Source organism: Trifolium pratense, linkage group LG4, assembly GCF_020283565.1.
Source record: "Trifolium pratense cultivar HEN17-A07 linkage group LG4, ARS_RC_1.1, whole genome shotgun sequence".
NCBI lineage: Eukaryota > Viridiplantae > Streptophyta > Magnoliopsida > Fabales > Fabaceae > Trifolium > Trifolium pratense.
Window position 1 is genome coordinate 24,379,246 of NC_060062.1, and position 25,332 is coordinate 24,404,577.

Here is a 25,332-nt window from a genome sequence, read left to right on the forward strand (position 1 = left end):
ATCGGTTTCAATCTGACACATGAGTAGTAACAGTCTGTAGAAACTCTAAAATTTCAGGCGATATTCATGCTCTAAGTGTTTAAGACCATCTCCAATGGTGGTACTTATATTTTTAAGTACTAGTACCTAATAGGTACTCCCATTGGAGCAAAAACAAAATTGTACCTAATAGGTACTAGTTCTACAATAAGACAAAGTACCTAAATAATTTTTGTGGGACCCATTTAAAATGATGTCGAGTTATTGGATAGATGTGCTACTAGTGGGGCCAATTTAGAACTTTTGAAGAGGTTTTGGGTTGGAGGGAATGAGTACTTATTATGTATTATTATTAAAAAAATTATAAATGAATTATGTGTACATGTGAGACCACTTAAGTACTCAAAAATGAGTAGCTCTATTGTGGATGCTCTAAGACCATTTTCAATGGTGTAGTACCTATTAAGTACTGATGGTACTTATTAGGTACTATCATTGGAGCAATATTCATTTGAGTACCTAATAGGTACTAGTTCTACAATAAACATTAGTATCTATTTTGTTTTTGTGGGTCTCATTTATAATGATGTATAGTTATTGGTGAAATGTGTTATTGGTAGGGCCTAATTAGAACTTTTTAAGATATATTGAGTTGGAGGGATTGAGTACTTATTAGGTACTATTATTAAAATATTATAAATGAATGATGTGTACACGTGAGGTCCAGTTAAGTACTAAAAAATGAGTATCTCCATTGTGGATGCTCTAAAGAAATCTTGACTCATTTAAGAATGTTTCCTTTTTTTTTGTCAAGTTGCTTATAGTAGTTAAAAATTTCATCCTTAAGGTGGATAAGTAGGATGACCGGAGTTCAAACCCCGGCCCCCTGCATATATTCCCACTGTCCCTTAATGTAAGCCTCTTTTAAATTTTTCACGCATATTAAGAAAAATTGGTAGTGTAATAAATATGTATTTTTTGGATGTTACAATTACTAAATTGTCCGTTGTGAAAATATATAGTTTTTTTTTTGAAGACGTGAAAATATGTAGTTGTAGTTGATTTTCCGTATTTCAATGCAAAGTAAGGTTATGTTTGAAAAAGTGATAATAAATGTGTCTAGAGAATTGAAAAGTGTCATATATTTAGGGACAAAATTTATCTTTAAAATGGTGCTTATAATTAGGGACGGACGATGTATAATGCAATGTCATACCAACTGAGTTTAGCTCACAGGACCATTTAATAATGTTTCTAGTAGCTACTAACAGGTTAGAAAAGTATCTTGTCATGTTAATCAAGAATCAAGGAATTCTTAGCAAAAAAAAAAAGTTAATCAAGGAATTGAAATCTAATTAATTTTCGAAGTTTTCTCTTTAGGCCCCTCACGTTTCTTTTATACCCCCCTTACTTATGTTTTTGCCCCTGCACGGTGTTTCGGGTTATACAAATCGAACTTTAAAAAAATTCGGGGAATAAAAATCGTTCGCTTTTTCCTTCGAGCTTTGTTAACCGAAGTTAACTGATATAGAAACAGAAGTTTAACTTTTCATTTTAGTTACGTTTTTTCACATAAACACCAACAACACTACTCCTTCATCCTCTTGTGTGCGATTTTGTGGAAAACTTCAACATCCTACCTCAAACCATTCTTAATCAAGTAAGTTCCATGCATTTACATTCACTCTTTTCTCATTCCATGTTTTTCTTATCACATTCACTATTTTCTACGTTTTTTTCCCTCCCTGAGTAAATTTCTATCTCAAAATTCTATGTTTAAATTGTTGAATTAATGGTTAGTTGTTAGTTTAGTTAGATGTTAACATAAATGCATGTGATATTAGGTTCAATTTGTGTATGTCATTAGTTGGTATTATGGTCTACACTACGTGTTCGACAAAATGTCTAAGTCAAATTAAATGTGCTTCTATACGAATAATATTTCCATAGGTGTTAGGATTAAATGTTGATTGAATTATAGTTTGAATTTATCATAGTTTATAAGATTGTATTGAGTGTGAAGATATTTTTCCATGTTAGGATAAATATGGAAGAAAATGTTGGGGGGTATAAAAGAAACGTGGGGGGTGGGGAGAGAAAATATCTTAATTTTCTAATCAGCCTGTGTTTTGGGCTATTTACATATTTTTATTAGGTGAAGTGGGATGGGCTTGCATTAGGCCTGCTAAAAATTTTAGGTTTTGTACACCTAAATTACTACAATTATATAAAAAATATTTTGAGACCTAATTTTCTAAGGTGAATGAATCTATTAAATATACACCCTTAAAAAGTGTAAAGGTGAACATTTTGTAAAAAAAACGAATTTCATAATATAAAAAAAATACTATTTTTAGAATTTATTAAAAATATTAGAGGTTAATATTTAAATATTTGCCTTTAGACATTTTTTAAAAGTCAATATTAAATTAACATAGTACATATATATGATATGATATTTCTTAGATACGGATTGAGATTCTCTACGATGTCATTTTTTAGAGTAAAATCTCAATCACTCTTTGTGTAGTGTTTACCATTCATAGTCAAACTAGATTGAAAGAAATTTGTATAGCTGAAATAGATTTTTTTTATAAGCAAAAAATGAATTATAAGAAGCAAGGTTATCAAAACCGGATCGGACCGGCCGGTCGGACCGGTCGGACCGTGAACCGGTCATAAAAATGATTCGGTTTTGAGCAAAAAATGGATAAGAAACCGATCGGCAAAAAAACGCGTGAACCGTGGTCGGACCGGGTCGAACCGGCGAACCGGCCGGGCGGTTCAAGCGATTTTGCAGATTATTTTTTTTAGAAAATAAATAGGGCAAAACGACGTCGTTTTAATTTTTTTTTTTTTTTAAAAAAATCTGAAACAAACCAACAATGTCGTAGGAATAGGAAAAGTTTTTGTTTTTCATCTATTTTTCATTTGGTTTGAATTATAAATTTTAGGCTTAAATGCAGTTTTGGCCCCTCAAGTTTCACAATTGCTTGATTTTGGCCCCCCACATTTCAATTGCTTGATTTTTACCCTCTAAGTTTCACAATTGCTTGATTTTAGCCCTCCAAGTTTCAATTGCTCGATTTTGGCCCCCCAAGTTTACCCCCTTTTGCATTTGCTAGCCCCCCGTTGACTTTTTTGACTATAAATTGCTTATGTGACATTTTAAAAAAATTAAAAATATGTTTTAATTAAAAAATAATAATATTTGCTTTTATAAAAATGTATTAAAAATTGTTTTTTTAATAAAAAGTTTAATAATTATTTTTTATTTAAAAAAAAGTTTACAAAGTTTTTAAAAAATAATTCATAAAATGTTTTTTTTTACTTTTTTATATAACAAAATTATTTTACAAACTGTATATAATAAAAAAAAATTATAATTTAGTTTTTTAAAAAACAATTTGTAATTTATTTATTTATTTTTAAATACTTATTTAATTTTAAAATGCCACATAACCAATTTTTAATCAAAATATTCAACGGGAGGCTAGCAAATGCAAAAGAGGGTAAACTTGGGGGGCCAAAATCGAGCAATTAAAACTTGGAGGGCTAAAATCAAGCAATTGTGAAACTTAGGGGGTTAAAATCAAGCAATTAAAATATGGGGGACCAAAATCAAGCAATTGTGAAACTTAGGGGGCCAAAACTGCATTTAAGCCTAAATTTTATTTTATTTTGACTTGTGATATTTTATCTTTTTAATGTGTGAAATTATGAAATATTGAGCAATTATTCATATATATTTATTTATATATTAATTAAAATATATATTTAATTAAAAACGATCCGACCCCGATTGAACCCGGTCCGACCAATTGAACCTTGAACCGGTGAGCTCGCCGGTTCGATGACCGGTCCGATTCTGACAACCTTGATAAGAAGTACAAGGGGTACTCAACTCTTACAATTCAGAATATATTACTTTAGATGCGTTGAAAACAATCTAAAGGATTATTACGCTATTCAGAGAAAATTAAATTAACATTGTTCCCTGTTCGGCCTATAAACCAAAACCAAGAAAAATAAACAATTTGCTCCACTAAAGATGATATGTTGACACAGTCTCCTCTAAAAATAATGTTATTACGCGTACGCCAAATACTCCATGTCGTCGCCAATAGCTGAAATAGATTGAATCTAGACAATCTCGGATGAATTTTCACTTCTATCCCTTAGACATACTCCCTCCATCCCATAATATAGGCAAAAAAAATATTTTCACACTTATTAAGAAAAGTAAAATATGATAATTTCAAGGTTGACTTTTTGTGTGTTTGTTGAAATAAGTTTCATGGGAAGATGTAAAAACAGTTTTTATTGGTTATTGATTATGGGGAAAAGAAGAGAGAGTAAATTAAGTAAAAGTTTATCTTGAAAATGATAAAAGTTAGTTTTTTTTGCTTATAATTTGGGACATGAAAAAGTGATTTTTTTTGCTTATAATATACTCCCTCCGTCCCAAAATATAAGCAAAAATTGGTCAATGAAAGTTGATGTATTTGGTTTAAAATTTAGTCCAGATACATTCACTTTTTTTGACCTTTTTTTACTTATATTTTGGGACGGAGTAGTAGGACGGAGGGAGTACATATTATGAACTTGCATCGAGATTCCCTGCTGAAAAAAAAACAATACAATTTTCGTGCAGCTTAAAATCTCAATGATTATCATTATTATAGATTAGACAGTTCATATATATTCATATTAATACAGCTTTAAAATAATTGTAAACGATCTCAACCATATGATTTAGATCAAACGGTCTAAATATGTTAAAATTTCAAATTCTTATGAACCTTAGCATATGGAAATTGAAATTATGTTAGTCATTTGCCACTTGTCATCATTTGATAAACTTGCCTACCTCATTTTACACACGTGTCTCATTGAAACCCTACAATTGCTCAATCGGTGATGATGAGGATACACTATTAACATTCTAGTGTCTCACAATCAGCCAAATGAATTATCTAACTAAATTCCTTTTGTTCAACTTTCTTTTGTCATCTTCCTTCATTTCATTTCTATAAATAGCAAGTCTACAACACAATCATACTTCACAACAACACTCAAATAATATTATAACCTAAGAACGTACCAAAGATGAATATGAAGCCCATTTTCTTCTTGTGCTTCCTTTGTGCACTACTTATTATCTCTTTTGCCGCAATTGAACCATCCAAAGATGAAAAACAACCTACCAATGATGTAACAAAAGAATCAAAAACAAAAGCTAGTGTAGATGGTTGGGGAGGTGGTGGACATCATGGTGGTGGAGGTTGGGGAGGAGGTGGACACGGTGGTGGAGGTTGGGGAGGAGGTGGACACGGTGGAGGAGGACATGGTGGTGGAGGCTGGGGAGGAGGTGGACGTGGTGGAGGCGGACACGCTTCTGACATAGCAGAAGAATCAAAAACAAAATCTGGGGTAGATGGATGGGGAGGAGGTGGACATCACGGCGGTGGAGGATGGGGTGGAGGTGGACACGGTGGTGGAGGTTGGGGAGGAGGTGGACACGGAGGAGGAGGAGGATGGGGAGGAGGTGGACGTGGTGGCGGAGGCGGACACCCGACTGAGAAAGAACAAGAATCAAAAACAAAAGTCGGGCCAGATGGTTGGGGAGGAGGTGGACACGGTGGAGGAGGACATGGTGGAGGATGGGGAGGAGGTGGACATGGTGGTGGCGGACATCCAACTGACAAAGTAGAAGAATCAAAAACAAAAGTCGGGGTAGATGGTTGGGGAGGAGGTGGACATGGAGGTTGGGGAGGTGGTGGACATGGTGGAGGCTGGGGTGGAGGAGGAGGACACGGTGGAGGCTGGGGAGGTGGTGGACATGGGGGACGTGGAGGAAGTCCATGAAAACCATGATACATGCATACATGTTCATCCCATGCAATAAATGATGTTGTAATAAAAAAAAAAATGTAAAATAAAGCATGGACTCTTATCATATACTCCATGCCTAGTTTGTCATAGGATGAACCTTCCACTTTCATTAATATGTCTTTCACCCATATCCTGTAGATTGTACCACTTATCATAGTTAAATGGTTAATGGATAAAAAGTATTACGGTTTCTTCTCATATATTATGTTCAACTGGTTGAATTAATTTTGTGAAAAACTATGTTAATTAATTGATTTTAAAAGGAGTTTTAAATTTCTGTTTTAACAAAAAATAAGTAGATCAACCTCCCCGTAGAGGATTTTCAAATCTAATAAAAGAACACCGGTTAACTTGACCGACCTACAAGAAGGGAGATCAACACTCCGTCCGACGGATGTTCTGATGTTTGGATGGGTAGGCGGGAAACATGTTTGTGTGGATTTGACTGAAGTTACTCGACTTGTAGAACTAGGGGTTGGAGATTTTACTATAGGACAGGCAGCCTTTAAAGCTGCTTCAAGCAAAATGACCAAACATGAGAAAGCGTTCTGACAATCAACACGTTTTTATACTGTTTGCATTTGACACTTTTGACTTTCTAGCACCGGAGGTTGTAAACCTTTTAAATAGTTCAAAAGGTCATGCATAGTAATGTTGTGTCGCCTAGGCCGATAAATGTAGTTTTTCAAAGATAGAGTTTTGATGTCCAAAAAAATTTAGCGACGCAGCTTGTTGCCCGTCTACCTTTTATGTGATTATTATAATAATTAATATATATATTTACTTTCTATTTAAAAAAAATAAAAGAACATTTTATCAATTTGAGGATTTTCAAATGTAATAAAAGAACATTTTATCAATTTTAAAAAAACTGTCGCTGTCTAAGAAAAACTTTCAACACATTTAGCATAAGACATTTTTAGTAGAACTAAAGAAAAAAAAAGACATTTTCAGTCATTCCAAAAGAATTTCTAAATTTTCTAAAAGAACATTTTAAGTCGATTACAAAAAAATTCTTTAAAAAATAAGCAAAAAATGAATTATAAGGAGTACAAGGGGTGTTCAACCCTTACAATTCAGAATAGATCACTTTAGATGCGTTGAAATCAATCTAAATGATTACTACGCCTGTCAAAAGCTAAATTAACATTGTTCCCTGTTCAGCCTATAAATCAAAACCAAGAAAAATAAACAATTTGCTCCACTAAAGATGATATATTGACAAAGTCTCTTTAAAAATAATGTTATTACGCGTACGCGAAATACTCCACATAAGACGATTACAATGTGATTTAAATTGCGCTGACTTGACTTGATATAGAGAAACTTTATAAATAGTTTAGAAAACTACCAACATGAAAAATTTTATTGAAAAGGATTTACATACTTAAGTTTTTTTAAGAAAATAAAGTTCTCAATATACAAACATTTCCCCGGTGACGGTTGTAAAAAGACTTTTTAAGTCGATCATAAATGTGATTTAGGATACCTTTAAATAGATTATGAAATTATCGACTTAAAAGTTTTTTAAAAAATAGTTATGAAACTGCAGATTTTTTTTTTATTGTTTAATATATTTTTTATTCTTATAAATTATTGAATTTTAATTTTCGTCCTGATTTTTGTCCCCAAAATTTCTTGTTTTGTAGTCTCATATGACTCTTCTATATTCAATCTTTTATATATAAAACGAGAAGGGATAAGTATAAGATGTACAAAATCCCCCACAAAGAGTAAAAAGAAAAGAAGAAACCGGTAGGCTCTTGGCCCAAAGAATAAAAGCTACCAGAACCTTACTCTGGCCCAATTGGCCAGATAACTAAACAAACCCTTATAAAACCCAGAAAAACCCCAGCCTACATCAGTTAAGGAACTATAGCAATAGCGCCGCAGAAAACTGAGATTTTAGTTACACAGCAAAAGCATTGTGTTAAAGAAGTCTCACATCACTTGTGAGATGGCCTGAATAAGTGTTTATAAAGTAGAGGCAATTATCACCTTACGGTTTTATAAGATGAGTTAGACTCAATACCCAATTTAAGATGAGTTAGGCTCAATACCCAATTTAAGATGGCTTTCCAAACCAACAAGTTTTTCCTCATCTCTTTCCCAAAAATGAAATCACTTAATTAATTCATCTGAGTAAATAAATTTAGGGCTAAATAAGAACCATGTTAAGCCACTTAAAAATGTCATATTACACTTTTGCCGCAAAAGGGCAATGCCAAAAGAGATGCACCGTATTTGCCACCAGTGAGTCACATAAAACACATCCTCTAGACCGTACCAACAAAATCACTCCCTGTATACGCTGAAGATTATATCTTATTGAAATTTTATCAAGTAAAAGTTGGCAAATAAAAGTCAAAACTTTTGAAGGAGCTTTACTCTTTTAAAGTAGCTGATAAAATTTCGGCTACATCTGGAACACCATTGAGAAGAAATCCATGTCGCCAATGAAATTCACAACGCCCCTTCCCCTTCAATATATACTAAAGATAAACTAAATTCATACCCTGAATAAACAATTTTGGTTTTGGCAAGTGCTAAAGATATGTTCTTGAAAAATTTTAGGGACAAAAAAGTTCCATATGATTTTAAAGTATAAAAATTGAAAATTGATAATTTTTGTAGGAACGAAAAATCAATATTCAATTCAAATTGTGGGCCAAATATATCCACGCGTAACCATTCAATAACTCGATAAGTAATGATGACCTATTATCATCGTAATCCACTAGCCAAACTATTACTTATTGCTTTGTACTATATATAAATAAATATTTTCTTTTATTGTCGCAAACGTCAAAATTTATATTTTATTTAAGAGTTTATTAACACGTGTCTTAAAATGAAAGTTAAGGGCATATATATATTAAGGATCTTAAAAAAAAAGTTTTGTATTGAGAAAAATAAAATTTTGATTTTAAAAAAGTTGAATGCACAATTATTAAGACTAGTTTTTTATATTAATAAATACATTAACATGTATCATTAGGGTGATATGTTAGCTCTTCCCTTTCTTTATTTAATCAAAATCTTTTGATTCTTCTTACATTTAACTTGTCCCATGAGCATTATAAATAGCTTGTGCTTGTATTTATATTTCACAAGAAACTCTTAGTTGTAGCAAAGATGAAAACCAAACATTTTATCTTCATGTATTTCTATGCACTGCTTTTTATCTTTGTTGTGGCAATTGAGCCTTATGAAGATGGAGAAAAGAGTATGTATGCGTGTTTATAGTGGCCGATATTTTTTTTCTCTTTTCTATATTTAATAAAAAGCTTTGGTTTATTTACAGCTGGTGAAATAGAAGAATCAAAGACAGATAATACAGTAAATCTCTATGAATTTTGGCCAGACGAGAGTGGAAACAAAAAAAATGGTGATTGCACCGGTGAAAAAGTCACACGTTTTCCGAGTGGCGGAAGAGAGGGCTACGGTGGAAAAGTCACACTCATTCCCGGTGGTGCCAAAGTCATTCCCTATCCTGGTGATGGTGATCAAAATGGAAAAAAAGGTGACTGTGGAAAGGGGGCGGGTGTAGAAAGTAAGCGGCAGTGAGATGATATTTTTTTTGCACATTTATATTTCTTCCGGCCTTATTTATAAACAAAAGTTGCTTTTTAAATTCATTGAAAAACCAATGTATCTAGCTTAAATATAGGAAACTCACTTATCCATTATAGAAAGAAAAAAAAAATACCCCGGAGAAAAATATAAAGGACTCTAAGAAAAATATATAAAAATGAAATAACTTTGTAACTCCTCGAGAATTAAAGCAACCATTAACCTTTGAATGTTAACAAAAAATTAGTGTGGTGGTTTTATTATCAATGGAAAAAGCAATGTTAAATAAAATTTATTATAATAATTTAATAAATAATTTTGTTTCAAAAGATTACATAAATATAAATAAAATAATTTTGATAAAACAATATTATTTTTAAAACAAAAGGTCTCACTTTGAAGTTTGCTTTAGGCCTCGTTTAATGTTGGGTCAGCCCTGTGTTTGGATTTTTTTTTTAACTTATGAAAAAGAGTTCTTCTTTTCATGCCCACAAAGTTTCTCACGCTCCCCCTACAATAATTATAAAATACTCATCTTGCTATCTAGGTACCGAACTGAGTTTGCACCATATGTAGCGAGTGACAATTTTTTAGACTTAACCTCAATGTTTGCACCATTCATGCCCCACATGATTGAAAATATTATGAAAAAATACAATTCGCTCGAACTCAAACACAGTTTGTTATTTAGAGTGTGAACTGAAACACAATTTGTTACTTAGAATAAGAACTCCAATACAGTTTGCTGCTTAGGGTGCGAATTCAATTTACACTTTAACTAACGAACCTCATAAAAAATTTGGCCACCGTTCCAAAACCATATTTTTATTGGCCACTGGAGCAGTTGTGACATAGTATCGACCAATCACACACACGCACCATAAAATTCTATAGATTGAAACCTCTTGTTTCATTTTTTTAATTATTTGCTCATACACTATTTTATTCAAAATATTTTCCTATGAGTGAAGGAAGTTCGCAATGCGAACTGTGTTTCATTCAAAAATAATCATGAAAGGTGAGGGATGGGTGAGGGGACCAAAAAATTTGATTTTTATGAAATGAACTATTTTGTTTTCTAATTTTTGCTATTTTATACACTCGCTACTTAATCTGTGGAATAAAATTTAAAGTTCAAACGGCGCAAAAAGAATAAATTCTCATGAGCGAAAATTGTAATTTCACAAAAAAAAATTATAAACTATTTCAAAAAATTTATAAAATACATAAAAAAAAATAAAAAATTTGGTTGAGTAGTTTAGTGGCTAGAAAATTCACCTTAAAGGTGAATAGTAAAAAGTCCCGAATTCGAATCGAACTCCTGCACATATAGTGTTATGCCCCTACCAATTAAGTTAAAATAAGAAAGACAAAAATTTATTTATTTACATAAACTACCTTGCATATTTTGAAAAATAAATATATTTTCGAACATGTCGATAGTTTTAGAATCATCGGACCACCTTTCCAATAAGCAAGAGGTATGTTTCCCAATGATATGAACCCCACTTTTTCCCATTATTTTTTAGTAGTGCTAACATCAAAATCAAACAAACTGATTGAAGACACAAACCACAACTAACGGACTCTAGTTATTTTACATTCTTGATTTTCTCATCGTCACAGGTTCTGGTCGACTTCCACGGCAATGTGGCATCCTCCTATTGGACAACATCACACCGTCACTTCTACTTCTGGAATAATCTCCATGCATACTTTGAATGAATAAAATAAGGGCATGTATCCTAAGGGGTAAGGGCACATGTTAAGGATATTTTAAATAGTAGTATTTATGTTTTAAACAAATCAATTGTTGATTTTTAAAGACATGCACAATTTTTAATGAAAAATTACTATCTATAGTATACTAACAAGTGTCTTAGAGCATCCACAATTGTTAGTATACTATAGATAGTAATTTTCCATTAAGGGCACATGTTAGCCTTTTCTTTTTAACTTTGTTATTAGTTTCTTGTATTGTATCCGGTCCTTGTTGGGTCACGTGAAGGCAGTAGAGGATCATTCACATTAAACTTAAAAGTAATTATATAAGTGAGTTGGATACCATATTTTTACTCAAAATTTTAAGGCATTGAGTTTATGGTCATCTCATTTATAAAGTGTTCAACCTCTGTTTTTTTAAGTAATATATAATATGAAACTTAACTCATCTCACACTTACCATAATAGTCTCATTTCCTTAAATATTGGAATTGGGGAGACTGTGAGTTTATTAATAAATTTTGAGTGAATTTATGTTTACTTTTAAAAAAAATAGTTTAATTGGATGTAATTTTTGACTCTCTATTGTTACCCAGTCACGTAATCGATTCTCGATTTTAAAATCTCTCAATTTCTGTATTTTTTTCGAATTGCTAGACCAAATAAGTTTAGTTCATAACAAATTTTTCGAGAGAACATGTGATCCATTTTACCTAAACAATTTTTACCAATTTCATTTACCTTCTGACCAAACTACGCATTATCATAATGAATCATTCGAGAGAACTCGAAACTAAATTCTAACTTGAATAATCATTAATATTCTTTAATTCTAGCTTGAAATTTCATCCGCTCTTTACCAAATCCAACTCCTTATATAAAGCCTTTTGACTTAATAGTCTCTTCAAATTAAATCAAAGTCCCTAGAAACCTCCAAACCTTAGAAAAAATTTATATATGAAACAGCTTTTCTTCACAAACAATTATCAATGGCCAGATACAACAACAGCTACTACTTTTGGGATTGGGAATATTTTTCTTTCCCATTTCACCTTTGTTTCTTCATGTTCATCCTTTTCTTTGTATTAACATTTTCATGGTACATAAACTATGAATCTAAGTACGAGGATATGTTTATTCATGTTAAGATTTTGTTGTCCCTTGTGCCACTAATATTGTTACTTGTTGTTCATTGTCTTTCAAGTGGAGAATCGTTCTCTTTACCTTTGCCAGAAGAGAGAGATTCTTTGCATAGAGCTGGTGGGTCTCCATGGGGAGTGGCACTCTTGCTTGTTTTCCTTTTGTTTATGGTGGCTTATCAATCTTCTTTTCATGGTCGTTGGTTTCCTTTGGCTACTAGATGAAGAAGACCATGTTGATCTCAACTATTACTATGTCTACGTAGAATCAACACTTCAGATCGGAGGTTTGATATGATACCGATATAATAGTGATGCATATAGTTATGTTCAGTGACTTTAGTTTTCTCAATCGGTCTATGTTCGTCTTGTGCATAGATTTAGTTATTATTAATAATATATATTTGCCGTTCAAAAAAAACTCAGTCATGTCCGGCATCTATGTATGTGTCACTCTTACATATGGGTTGTGGTTCCATTTATGTAACTATGAACTCGGTCTACACTCTCATGTCACGCCCCTCAAGTCACTATGATAATGAAAACAATATTAAATACTTGATGTATCTAATATATATTATAAATCAGATACATCAGTTATTCAATAAATTTAAAAAATATTCTAATAATCAAAGGGGGTGTATGTAATATTTAGTTATTCATATATACTATAGTTTTCGTATTAAGGATTGGTCATGCTTTTGTAGTTTGGTATGCTAATATTACTATAAATTAATGATTAAATATGTTTTTATTTCCTATAAATTAAAATATGAATCTTTTAAGGTTAGTTTTTATTTAATTTTTATTTACTATAAAAAATTTATTTCACATGATTTTAGTCCATAGTAAAATTAAATATTTTTTTAATTTTTTTTTTGAAAACTTTGTATCCGGCCTTCAGACAAAAAAAAATTATAATTAATTTTTTTTAAAAAAAATTTAATTATAATTTAAACTCTTAATTTTTAATTTTTTTTGCATGCATGCATGTTTATTATATCAAATTCATTTACTAAAATTTAGAATCTTTCAACATACGATGAATTTAATATGAATTTTTTAAACGGCAAAAGTTCAAAATGAAAGTAACAAAAACCATAATTTCGAGCTCGTTTTTGTGAAAAACTTTTTATGATGTTCTAAACATACTTGCGAAAAACTTATTCAAAAATACATATTGACTTAACGGCAAGAACCAAAACTAAATGCAGGATACTTTTTTTAAAACTAAAAATATATTTTACTAAAACTAAATAGTACATATTTAACTCTAAATTAATACTACTAATCAACAAAAGTTGGTTAATTGGCAGGGATATTTAATTCATAGGATGAGGATCTAAGTTAGATTTCAATAATAATGACAGGCCTATATATATAACCATCGGATATGGATTGGGTGCAGTCAATGACTGTGACTGCATGTAGTTGGTAGATCACAGCCGTCCGATTTGTAATCGGACGGTTCAGAGTTAAAGTTAAAATATTTATATCTTATAAAACTAAAACTGCACTAAGATCTGAGCCGTCCAATTTTCATCAAACGATTCAGAGTAGCTGATTGTAGCCTGACTAAGAATTAACCTTAGGGCCCGTTTGGTGCGCAGGATAGCATAGTAACAGGATAGGATATAAAACAGGATAAGGATAGGATATGATAACAGCAGGATAACAGTTATACTCAGTTATCATATCCTATGTTTGGTGCACACAAGATAACAAACATGATAACTATTATATTTTGTTTTTAATACATATTTGCTCATAATAATATGATAAGATATATAACATATTTAATTGACAAAATTACTCTTGTAAAACAATTATTATTTTTTAAAAATTATTTTGTAATACTTTGAATTTTATAAATAAAAAATATAAATAAGTAATCAAATAACTTTATATAATTTAAAATAAAAATCATGAGAAAATAATCAAGTTTAATTTTTTATATGAATCATGATTAAATAAATAACTCAATAATATATACATGTTAGATAAGCCAAATAAATATATGATATATCTCATACGTAAATAATAAAACTACTATTGCAAAAGAATTATATTTAATTTTTTATAAAATTTAAATTAATATCCCTATTTGTCAATTTTTTAATAATCATTTTACTTTAAAATATTGTAATTTTAGTAAAATTTTGATTTTTTAGAATATATAAATTACAAAATTATCCCTGTGAGAAAATCACATATATATTTAAAAATTAATTATTTTATTATTTATATTTTATTAATTTTATTTTATGTATTTTAAAATATATTTTATAAAATAAATCAGTAATTTTTTTTTCTTCTTATCCTATCCTGCTGGTAACCCAGCTCAAATTCAGGATAAGAATTATAACTAGAGAGACAGGATAGGATAAGCTTCAGGATTAACTTATCATATCCTGCTGTATCATCAAACACTGGATTGCGACAGGATATGATACAGTTATCCTATCCTGTCTCTTATCCTGTGCACCAAACGGGCCCTTATAGTTTTTAGAAGTGAAGAGTTTTAATAATCTAAAATTTAATTGACTATGAGATAAATAAAATTTGACTAAGAATTATTTTTATTAGATTCAAACTTAAGTATTCCTAAACAATTCATCCTAAAGGGACGTCATTGTAACAAAATTTAATACTATATAGAACTTATACATAAAAGTTTGTTTACAAAAATTACATAAAATAACCACAAAAATATAACCCATTCGAGAGATTTTGATATTTTAAGAACGGTTTGGGTGGGGTCTATTTGTCTTAAATAAAGAAAAGTAAGGTGACTATTCAAAGTACGGTAAATTTTAGAGTTTAAAGACTATTGTTTTCAAAAGATATTAATATGACTCGAACATAAAAACTCTCTATTGATAACTGTTTTTATTATTTTCACTAGATCAAAGATGTTAATTTTCTTTTATGTTTGTTGCTCTAAATTAAATAAACCTTCAATCAAAAATAATAATAAAAAAAAATCTTCAATCAAATAAATCTTCAAATTGATTTGAGTTCGTGAAGCTATGTAGTTATCTCGGCAAAAATACCTAGGAAATTACTTTTCGCACCCCCGGTATACATGAGCATCTCCCGATATTTTGAAATTACCTCTCTCGCTACTTAGAAAGCAAGTGTGTAAATAGCAAAAATTGGGGGGAGGGGGGGAAGAGTTCGCTTTATAGATAGCAAACTACAACTGAGTTCGCTTTATAGATAGCTAACTGCAAACTGAGTTCGCTTTCTAAGAAGCGAGTGTATAAAATAGCAAATCTGAAACACCATTGTTTGCTTTCTACGTAGCGAGCATGTCGGCATTAAAAATCACAGTTCGCATTCTAGGATGCGAACTAGTTCACCATATAAAAATTAAATTTTTTCCTCTTCATCTTATAAGACAATAATACTATGAATTAAATTGTACTAGTATTAATATTGAAAGATTACACTATACATACTCCCTCTGAACACAAATATAAGAAGAAAAAAAAAAAACACTTCAAATTTTGTACACAAATATAAGCAAAATTCAACTACTTTTAAACTAATTAATACTACTATTCTTAATATGCCCTTATTTAATCATTTCACTTTTCAAAAGTTTATGTGATTTCCAAGGCATAAATCACTTTTCAAAGGGTAATATAGTAAACTTAACTCATGTTTTGCATTAAATTAAGAAAATTAACTACACTTAACTAAATTTCTTAAACACCGCGTAAATGATTATTTTTTCTTATATTTGTATCCGGATAGAGTATTAAAACAAATCAATACATTATACACGTTGATAAATAGAGTCTATTGGACATCATTGAATTGCAATTAGTGTACATATTTTATTTTTTTTTGACAAAAATAAAATAAAATTAGTGTACTCCCTCCGTTCCATATTATAAGTAAAAAAAATTACTTTTTCATGTCCCAAATTATAAGCAAAAAAAACTAACTTTTATCATTTTCAAAATAAACTTTTACTTAATTTACTCTCTCTTTTCTTTTTCCTATAATCAATAACCAATAAAAATTATTTTTACATCTTCTCATGAAACTTATTTCAACAAACACACAAAAAGTCGATCTTGAAATTATCATATTTTACTTTTTTTTAATTAGTGTGAAAATATTTTTTTTGCCTATATTATAGGAGGAGTACATAATTAGTGTACATATTATTCATATTTAATTTTGTATAACTGGCACATTGATTAGCATGTTGAATGCTATGCACCAATTTGAATGCTACGAATTAAAAATCGCACCAATTTAATTCACATCCATCCCACCATTTTTTCCATCAATTTCTATCCTTTTATAGAGTCAACGATTTAAAACATGTATAATGAGTGGATAGTTTGAATTAAACACCGCTTTAATAAGATAAAATGTAAATTGAGTTCACGCTCTATGTAGGAAATTGAGTTTCAGTTCGTATTTTAAGTAGCGAGTGACAACATTTTAAGTTCACCTCCATTGTTCGTTTGCTACGTCGCGAGTATGAAAAATTGCAAAAATTGAAAAATCACAATTTGCATTCTATGATGCGAACTACTCCATCCGTCCCAAAATATAAGGGAAAATTGATCAAAAAAATCTGATGTATTTGGTTAAGAATTTAGACTAAGTACATCAATTTTGATTGACCAATTTTCTCTTATATTTTGGGACGGAGAGAGTAGTTCACAAAAACAAAAATCTTATAAGACAGGAATACTATGAATTAAATTGTAATAATATTGAAAAATTATTACATGTACATCTATATATATAAATCCTAAATAGTTCTCCTACCACTAATCCTAACCCTAATTATATTAACCAATCATAGCTTTTAAATAATTTTCTTTAAAAAATATATAATAAAAAATTAACAATTGTAATTAATTGTTTATTTAGCCACATGCCACATTATTTCTAATGATTTCTCATATGCCACATTTAATTTGAAGCATTCATATGTTTTTTTATTTCATTTCTATTCATACACCATTATCTTTTTCATATGCTCATTTTAATTACCAAGAAATCTAATGGTTTCCAATGAAAAGTTTTTTTAAGAAATGAAAAGTTGTACAAATTTAATTTCATATAAGCACCTATCTTTTCGGTGGACATTATAAATACTTTTTTATTTCTTTGTTTGTTTTTCAATTATTTCCACCACCTGAGTCATTTGGAAAAAATTGATTTTCTTCTTTACCTATGTTTTTTTTTTATCTTCCTTTCACATTCACCTCTCCATCCTTCTTATTTTTTCATTTTGTTTCTTTTTAATGTGCTTGCTCTTGGTATTAGGTAATAGTTCATCACTTTAACTATTTTCGTTTCCTCCCTTAATTACTTGCATTCAAGATATTTGCAGCAGTAGTTTTAATTCATATGATTTGAATATCTATAAAATCTTTTGTTTTGTAGATATACTAATTTACATTGGTTGATCTAACAAATATTTTATTTTAATTTTTGTCCAAGTAGATGTTGCTATCATCATGGATGTAGGACTTGGTGTGATTGCTTATATATTTATAATGTAATACTACTATTATGCAATTGCCTTTATATATGCTACTATTTATTTCGGGTTTCTATTACGGGAGTATATATATATTAAATAGTGTATTGCTTTTTATTTATTTATAACTTTTTATGTTTGCATTATATATATTTTGCTTTTAATTTAGAGATTGATATACTTGATGTATATGTATACATGATTTATATTATAATTGTGTTTCACCGAGTAATTGACACTGTTTATGCTTAATAATTGATTTGTTTGTTTGATTTTTGGTTACAAAGTTGGAAGAACTTGAAGAATTATGTTTTTACCAAAAAAACAACTTATGAACTATGTATGTCCTTGCCTAAAAAAAAATATATGTCCATGATTTCTTTTTTATTTCAAGTTTTAACTATAGGTCATTCCTCCTTCAATTATTTAAAATTTTTAGTTGACGTTATATTATAAACAACAAATAACACCCGTGCATCGCACGGGTAAGTGTATAGTATATAGTAAAACTAATGCACAAATAAGGAAATACATTATACACATAAAGACAAATAGTAAAATTGATATTAATTGTAAGGATATATTATTCTGCTTAGTTGTCACCGTTGAATTGCAATTAGTGTACATAATATTCATATTTTTTTTTTCGGCTTTTCACCACCAGTTGAATCTGGTTCAGGGGTCAGTTCTGGCATCAAGTGGTTCCAGCCCCCTCCCGATCGCAGTTGTGGGGGATCGAACCGCGGTCCTCCCTACCAAGTTCAGCACCAATCACCACTGAACCAACTAATGATTGGTACATAATATTCATATTTGATTTTGTATAATTGTGACAATTGATTAGCAATTAGTGTATATATAACTGTCACAATAAATTACAGTAGTATATTCCTTTTGTCCCAAATTATAAGGGAAAATAAAAAAAAAATCACATTTATTAAGAAAAAGTAAAACATTATAATTTAAAGGAGAATGTTAACTTGTGCCCTTAAGGACACATGTTAAGGAGATAAATATGAAAAAATTTATTGAACTTTTAATGTATTCAATTCTCTAAACATTAAATTTTTATCTATCATTAAATGCTATATTTCTATTTTTAGGTAGCTTAACATGTGCCCTTGGGGCATAAGTTAACAACCCTAATTTAAAATATGTTTTTGTGGATTTTTCTTGGAATAAGTTGCATAGGAAGATGTAAAACCAATTTTTATTGGTTGTTGTTTATTGAGAAAATGGGAGAGAGAAAAAATTAAATGTAATTTGCATTTAATTTTATGAGAATAAGGGAAAAACTTTCTTGAAAATGATTTTTTCCCTTATAAATTGGGACAAAAAAATGGACCTTTTTCTCTTATAATTTGGGATTGAGGGAGTATTATGCTGCTGTTTGTATCAGTCTCGCGTGTATATTAATTTCTATCCTTTTATAGAGTCAACATGTTTAATACTATGCATTCGCAGTCTACGTAGTGAACTGAGTTTTAGTTCGCATTCTACGTAGCGAGTGACTATATTTTTTACTCAAACACAAGATGTTCGCCCCCCTTCATGAAAAAAATCATGAAAAAATAGTTCGCATTCTAGGTGCGAACTATTCACATCCTAGAATGCGAACACCGTTTTTCATGATTTTTTCCATGAAGGGGGGCGCAGACGCTGAGTTTGAGTTAAAAATATTGTCACTCGCTACTTAGAGTACGAAAAGTGCTCGCATCCTAGAAAGTGAAAGCGTTAATTTAGTCATTTCAGGAGGTGACTGAGACATTTCGGGGTGCAAAAACTTGGAATCAAATACCTATACTTAATATATAATGGGTTTGAAGGAAAAAATTTGAGGCCTCGTAATTGTGAGGCCCTGCTTGCCCGGCCTTAGGGTCGGGCTTGAGTTGTACGTACTTGTGCTGTTAAATATTCAAGTAGGGTATCTCCTGAGAGGGTTAAGTTTTAGATGTTAGAGAATTTGAATTTTTTTCTCATCTACTACATAAGTAGAGGATTGTATCTGCTGCCTAAATAGCGGGCATAATATATTTTGGTAAATTTATATGAAACGCGAGAAAACATATAGGGTGGCAAAAGAAAATCTCTTACCATTCTAGTTAAAGAGGCCCATTTGATCAAACATGTTAATTTTCTTTGATGCTTGTCACCTTCAAGTTGATTTGTGTTCGTGAAGATATATAGTTGTATGTACTTGTGCTGTTAATTAAGTGTTAAGGGCAGTTATTGTCAAAAAAAAGAGGTGTTAAAAGGTAGTTTCCGATCTGTTCCTAGGACTTCACTTCCTTTAGGTTGGTCTCTTAACTTCTGTAAATGGATGTAAGTGCATGATTGCTACCCTGCCCCGTCTGGGTTGTTTACGCAGACAAAATTACACTATTAAAAAGTGTTGGTTATTAGAGAGTAATCAGCTAGTTTATTCATTCATTTGAGTGCCTTATATAGGCAAGGATACAATAACTTGTAAACCAAGCAACACAGATTCTAGGCCTGGCTGGCAAGCCCAAGGCCTTGCAGCGCACACGCTCATAAGCAGGCCTAGACACAGACTAGCTTAAGCAAACTTACATACAAGCCTAACATAGCCTCCCTTAAATTGAATACACTAACAAGCATTCAATTTAGAGAATCAAAAGTACTAACATCACAAATTCCCAAGCCCTCCCTTAACTTGCAAAAGGATTCCAACTTCAAAGGCTTAGTGAGCAGGTCAGCCAATTGATCTTCACTCCTGCAATGTACCAGTTCGACTGTTCCATCCTTAGTGAGGTCTCTAAGGAAATGAAAACGCACATCAATATGTTTACACCTCCCGTGCATGATTGGATTCTTTGAAAGCTTAATAGATGAACTGTTGTCACAATAGACCATAATGCACTATGCTTGCTTCATTCTCAAGTAACTCAACACATTCTTTAACCAAACCCCTTGGCAGGCACAAGCTGCTGCTGAAACATATTCTGCCTCAGTGGTGGATAGTGTAACAATAGGCTGCTTCTTTGATGACCAAGAAATAGCACCAGATCCCAACATAAACACATAGTCTGTTGTGCTCTTTCTGTCATTCAAATCTCCTGCATAATCTGAGTCACACCATCCTTTGAGTTTCATACTAGTTTTGGTATTAGACCTGTACACAATTCCAAAGCTCAGTGTCCCTTTCAAGTATCTCATGATTCTCTTGACTGCAGTGACATGCATTTCAGTTGGCTTATCCATAAATCTAGCAACTAAGCAAACTGAGTATGCTAAATCTGGCCTTGTAGCCAGCAAATACATCAAACACCCTACCATTTGCTTGTAGAGAGTGGCATCAGTGGCTTCTTCATTTTCATTCGTGACCAGTTTGCACCAGGGACTATAGGACTGCTTACTTGATACAATTCTCCATGCCAAATCTGGACAAGATCTCAGTTGCATATTTCTGTTGTGTTATGGAGATTCCATTGTGACTTTGGTTAACTTCAACACCTAGGAAATATCTCATTTTTCCAAGATCAGTCATTGCAAATTTCTTTTTAATTGATGATTTGAATTCATCCATCAGTTTTTGATTATTTCCAGTGTAGATTAAATCATCAACATAGAGGCTTACCACCAAAATCTCATCATTCACACCATATTTGACAAATAATGTGTGCTCATATATAGGGACATTTTTCAAATTTTTCTGCAATGAAGTAAGATTCTATCTTGCTATACCATGCCCTTGGAGCTTGTTTCAATCCATATAGTGCCTTCTTTAGTTTATACACCATGTTTTTGTTACTGGTAACATATCCTAAAGGCTGATTGACATAAATGTCTTCACTCAAATCACCATGTAGGAATGCACTCTTCACATCAAGTTGGAAGATGTTTCATCCCTTACCTGCTGTAAATGCTAAAATTGCTCTGATTGTGTCCCATCTTGCAACTGGTGCAAACACCTCATTGTAGTCTATGCCATACTTCTGTGTATAACCTTTTGCTACCAACCTGGCCTTGTATTTATCAATCTCTCCTTTTTCATTAAATTTTGTCTTGTAGATCCATTTCACCCCTATTGGATTGCATCCTGCAGGTAGGGTGGTGAGTTCCCAGGTATCATTACTTTTTATTGCTTCTATCTCAGCATCCATTGTTTGTCTCAAAACTTCAAATTTTACTGCTTCACTATAGGTGAGTGGATCTTCATTGGTATTTATCACTGCAAGATTGTGCAGTTCTTCATCTGTATCTTCATCTGCAGCTCTTCCAGTCACATAATCATTTTGTCTAACTGATGGTTTTCTTATTCTGGCTCCAAGTGGTGAATTTCTTTCATATTCACTATCACTGGATGTGTCATTAATGATTACATTCTCATTTTCATTTTCTATTTCATGAGTATCTGCAGTTGCTTGACCTTCAATATCATGTTGAGCTGCTTCACTTTCTGACTCAACCTCTTCCCAATCATCACTAGTTGCAGCTTGTTTCTTTGATTTTTCCCAATTCCAACCTTTTGAATCTTCAAAGATAACATCCCTGCTAATTATGATCCTTTTCTCAGTAGGGTCATAGAGTTTATATGCTTTAGATTCTTCACTGACTCCAAGCAAAACACATTTTTTGTTTTTCTTGTCCAGTTTCCTTCTTTGACTGTCATGGATGTGACATGACCAATACAGCCAAATGTTTTGAAGTGGTGTACTGATGGCTTCTTCCCACTCCATGCTTCTTCAGGAGTTACATCTTTAACACTGAGAGTAGGACTTCTGTTCATTACATAGGCTGCCCATTTGACTGCTTCAGGCCAAAACCTTTTTGGGACACCTCTAGCACTGATCATGCTTCTTACCATATTGAGCAGGGTCCTATTTTTTCTTTCAGATACCCCATTTTGTTGTGGAGTATAGGTTGCAGTCAATTGTCTCTTGATCCCTTCCTTACTGCAGAAGTCATTAAAGGCATTAGAAGTGTATTCTCCACCTCTATCTGTTCTAAGGCATTGGATAGCACATCCAGATTCTTTTTCAACAAGTGCTTTGAAAATTTTGAAACTTTCAAAAGCACTGGACTTTTCTTTCAACACATATATCCAAGTTTTTCTGCTAAAATCATCAGTGAGGGTCATGAAATACCTGCTACCTCCATTGGATTGTGGAGTTATTGGACCACATATGTCTGAATGCACAAGTTCAAGTCTCGTAGTAGCTCTCCAATTCGACTGTTTTGGCACAGAATCTCTAGCTTGCTTTCCAGCCAAGCAATCAACACAGTTATCTTCCACTTCCTCAAATTCAGGCAAGCCTTTGACCATTTGCCTTTTAGATAGTTTTAACCCTTTGAAGCTTAAGTGAACATATCTTCCATAACAATGTAGACTCTTGTTTTGCAGTGAGTAAGCACATAGGGTCAATAACTGGAGCTGAAACTACATATATTTTATTGTTTGACATAGCAGTAGTGAACAATAGTCCCTTATTCTCATGGTAGATTTTGCACATATCATCCTTAAAGATAACAATGATCTGCTTTTGCTGTAATTGCCCAATGCTTAAAAGATTGGTTTTCAAACCAAGGACAAAATACACATTTGAAATAACATGGACTTTATTGTTAATCAACAATTTTACACTACCTTTTCCCATCACTGTCATTCTTGAATCATCCCCTAATTTCACAGAGTCTCTATAGCTATTGTCAAAATCAAACATCCAATCTTGATGCCCTATCATATGATTACTACATCCAGAATCAAGAGATCAGGGCTCAATTTTATCAATAGTTGATTCTTTATTAACCATTAAGAGCATTTATTTTTTCATCATTATATTCAGCATAGTGTGCATTACCTTCTTCCTCAGTGCATTCACTTTGATAATGACTCAATTTGTGACATTTGAAGCATTCTATGAATTCTTTGCTTTGTCTACCTCTCCATCGCCCTCTTGAGGTATTATTCCTTCCCCTGCCTCTACCAAATCCTCTGCCAGGATTAGAGACTTTCAATGCTTGTTCTTTACTGAATTCAACTTGCCTCTTCATTCGACTTTCTTGAACAATTAAGCTACTTTGTAAGGAATCAATTGACATGGTGGTAATGTCATTTGATTCTTCAATTGAGCAAACCACGTAATTGAATCTTGCAGGCATTGATCGCAAGAATGATCCAACCTTTCATGTCATATCAAGAAAGTTGAGTTAAAGTGACGTGACGAAAAATATGATTGTAATTGATTAACAGTGTAAAATTATTTTACACAATCAATGCGATTAATCTTTAATTAAATGTTTTGAAATCCTTAACATGTGTCTTTTGTTTAAAAAAAATTCATTATATTACAAATGAATAAGATAAATAATTAACTTGCATTGAATTGTGTACGTTTATAAAAATAAAAAATATACGTGAAAATAAAAAAAATAGATCGAACAAATATGTTACAAATAAATAAGATAAATATCTATTTAAAAGAAAATCTATTATAACTAAATTAGATAACGATTTGATGTGGTACAAATTTTCCTATCTGGTGGTATCGGGAGGGGGTCGATAAACCCCATGGAAACTGTACTCCATCCGAATATTAATGATAAAGTCTCATGATTTCAAAATCAAACATTTACAAATCAATACACACTATATATTACCACTGTACATTTTTTTTTAAGTAACAGGTATAAAGTAAAATCAGACGCAAACTCACACCACCACATATACTATCTAGTGAATCTGTGCACGAACTCGAAACTCAGATAGAAAAAATAGATGTTGAGTGGGATTTTGCAACGGTAAGAAATGGCGAATGAACTGACCGCCAGCACGGACAGATTCACATACCAACAACCTCCTAAAAATATATACACACACATACTATATATATATATATATATTTGATCCCCTAAAAATAAAGTATTGAACAGGACAATGTCAGTAATATTGTATTTGATTTGAGAATTGTTTATGAGACTCGATAAGAGATAAGGACTGAACAAAAATTAAAATTTTGTCTCCTACTAAATCATATGATAGATAACTTTTTGTTTCAAATACAAGTTGTCTAAAATATCAAAATAATATTATCCACCAAATATCATATAAAACAGGTTGTACAATATTTTTGTAATCCACCAAATTTGTTCATGAATATGTAAGACATTATTAAATAGATAGATCGCTGACTTTACAAATATTTCAAAAAAAATCTGACTATCCCTATGTTTAACCATTTATTATCAATTAAGTTTCTATATTTGACAACTTAATTACTACAGTATTAATTTGATTCTTAAGTTTTTTTTTCTTATAAGCGATTTTTAATTTGTTAATTTGTTTATTCTCAATTTAGTCTCTACTAAAGTCTTTGAAAGATTAATATAAGTAAAATTTACCAGTTAGAGTTTTTTTTAAAAAAAAATTATAAAATCATTTCACTATTAGAATGTGCAACAATCCTATATTGATTTTAGGCTAAATTGCACTTTTGGCCCCCTAAGTTTCAGAAACTTACAATTTTGGCCCCTTATGTTTCAAAATAG

The 25,332-nt window shown here is 31.4% G+C and overlaps 3 protein-coding genes across 3 annotated transcripts; 2 read left to right on the plus strand and 1 right to left on the minus strand.

The window, feature by feature from the left end:
- The first annotated feature begins 5,088 nt into the window (after positions 1 to 5,088).
- Positions 5,089 to 5,847, plus strand: LOC123922335 (acanthoscurrin-1-like). Its single transcript, XM_045975060.1, has one exon. It carries the CDS (start codon positions 5,089 to 5,091, stop codon positions 5,845 to 5,847), a length of 759 nt encoding a protein of 252 aa, XP_045831016.1.
- Positions 5,848 to 8,869: 3,022 nt separating this feature from the next.
- LOC123923974 lies at positions 8,870 to 9,812 on the plus strand. The gene is made up of 2 exons (XM_045976727.1): positions 8,870 to 9,100; positions 9,179 to 9,812. Exons 1-2 carry the CDS (start codon positions 9,010 to 9,012, stop codon positions 9,439 to 9,441), a joined length of 354 nt encoding a protein of 117 aa, XP_045832683.1. The 5' UTR covers positions 8,870 to 9,009; the 3' UTR covers positions 9,442 to 9,812.
- A 13,305-nt stretch (positions 9,813 to 23,117) lies between these two features.
- LOC123922336 lies at positions 23,118 to 23,946 on the minus strand. The gene is made up of 2 exons (XM_045975061.1): positions 23,646 to 23,946; positions 23,118 to 23,521 (listed from the first exon to the last, which is right to left on the minus strand). Exons 1-2 carry the CDS (start codon positions 23,944 to 23,946, stop codon positions 23,118 to 23,120), a joined length of 705 nt encoding a protein of 234 aa, XP_045831017.1.
- Positions 23,947 to 25,332: the final 1,386 nt, after the last annotated feature.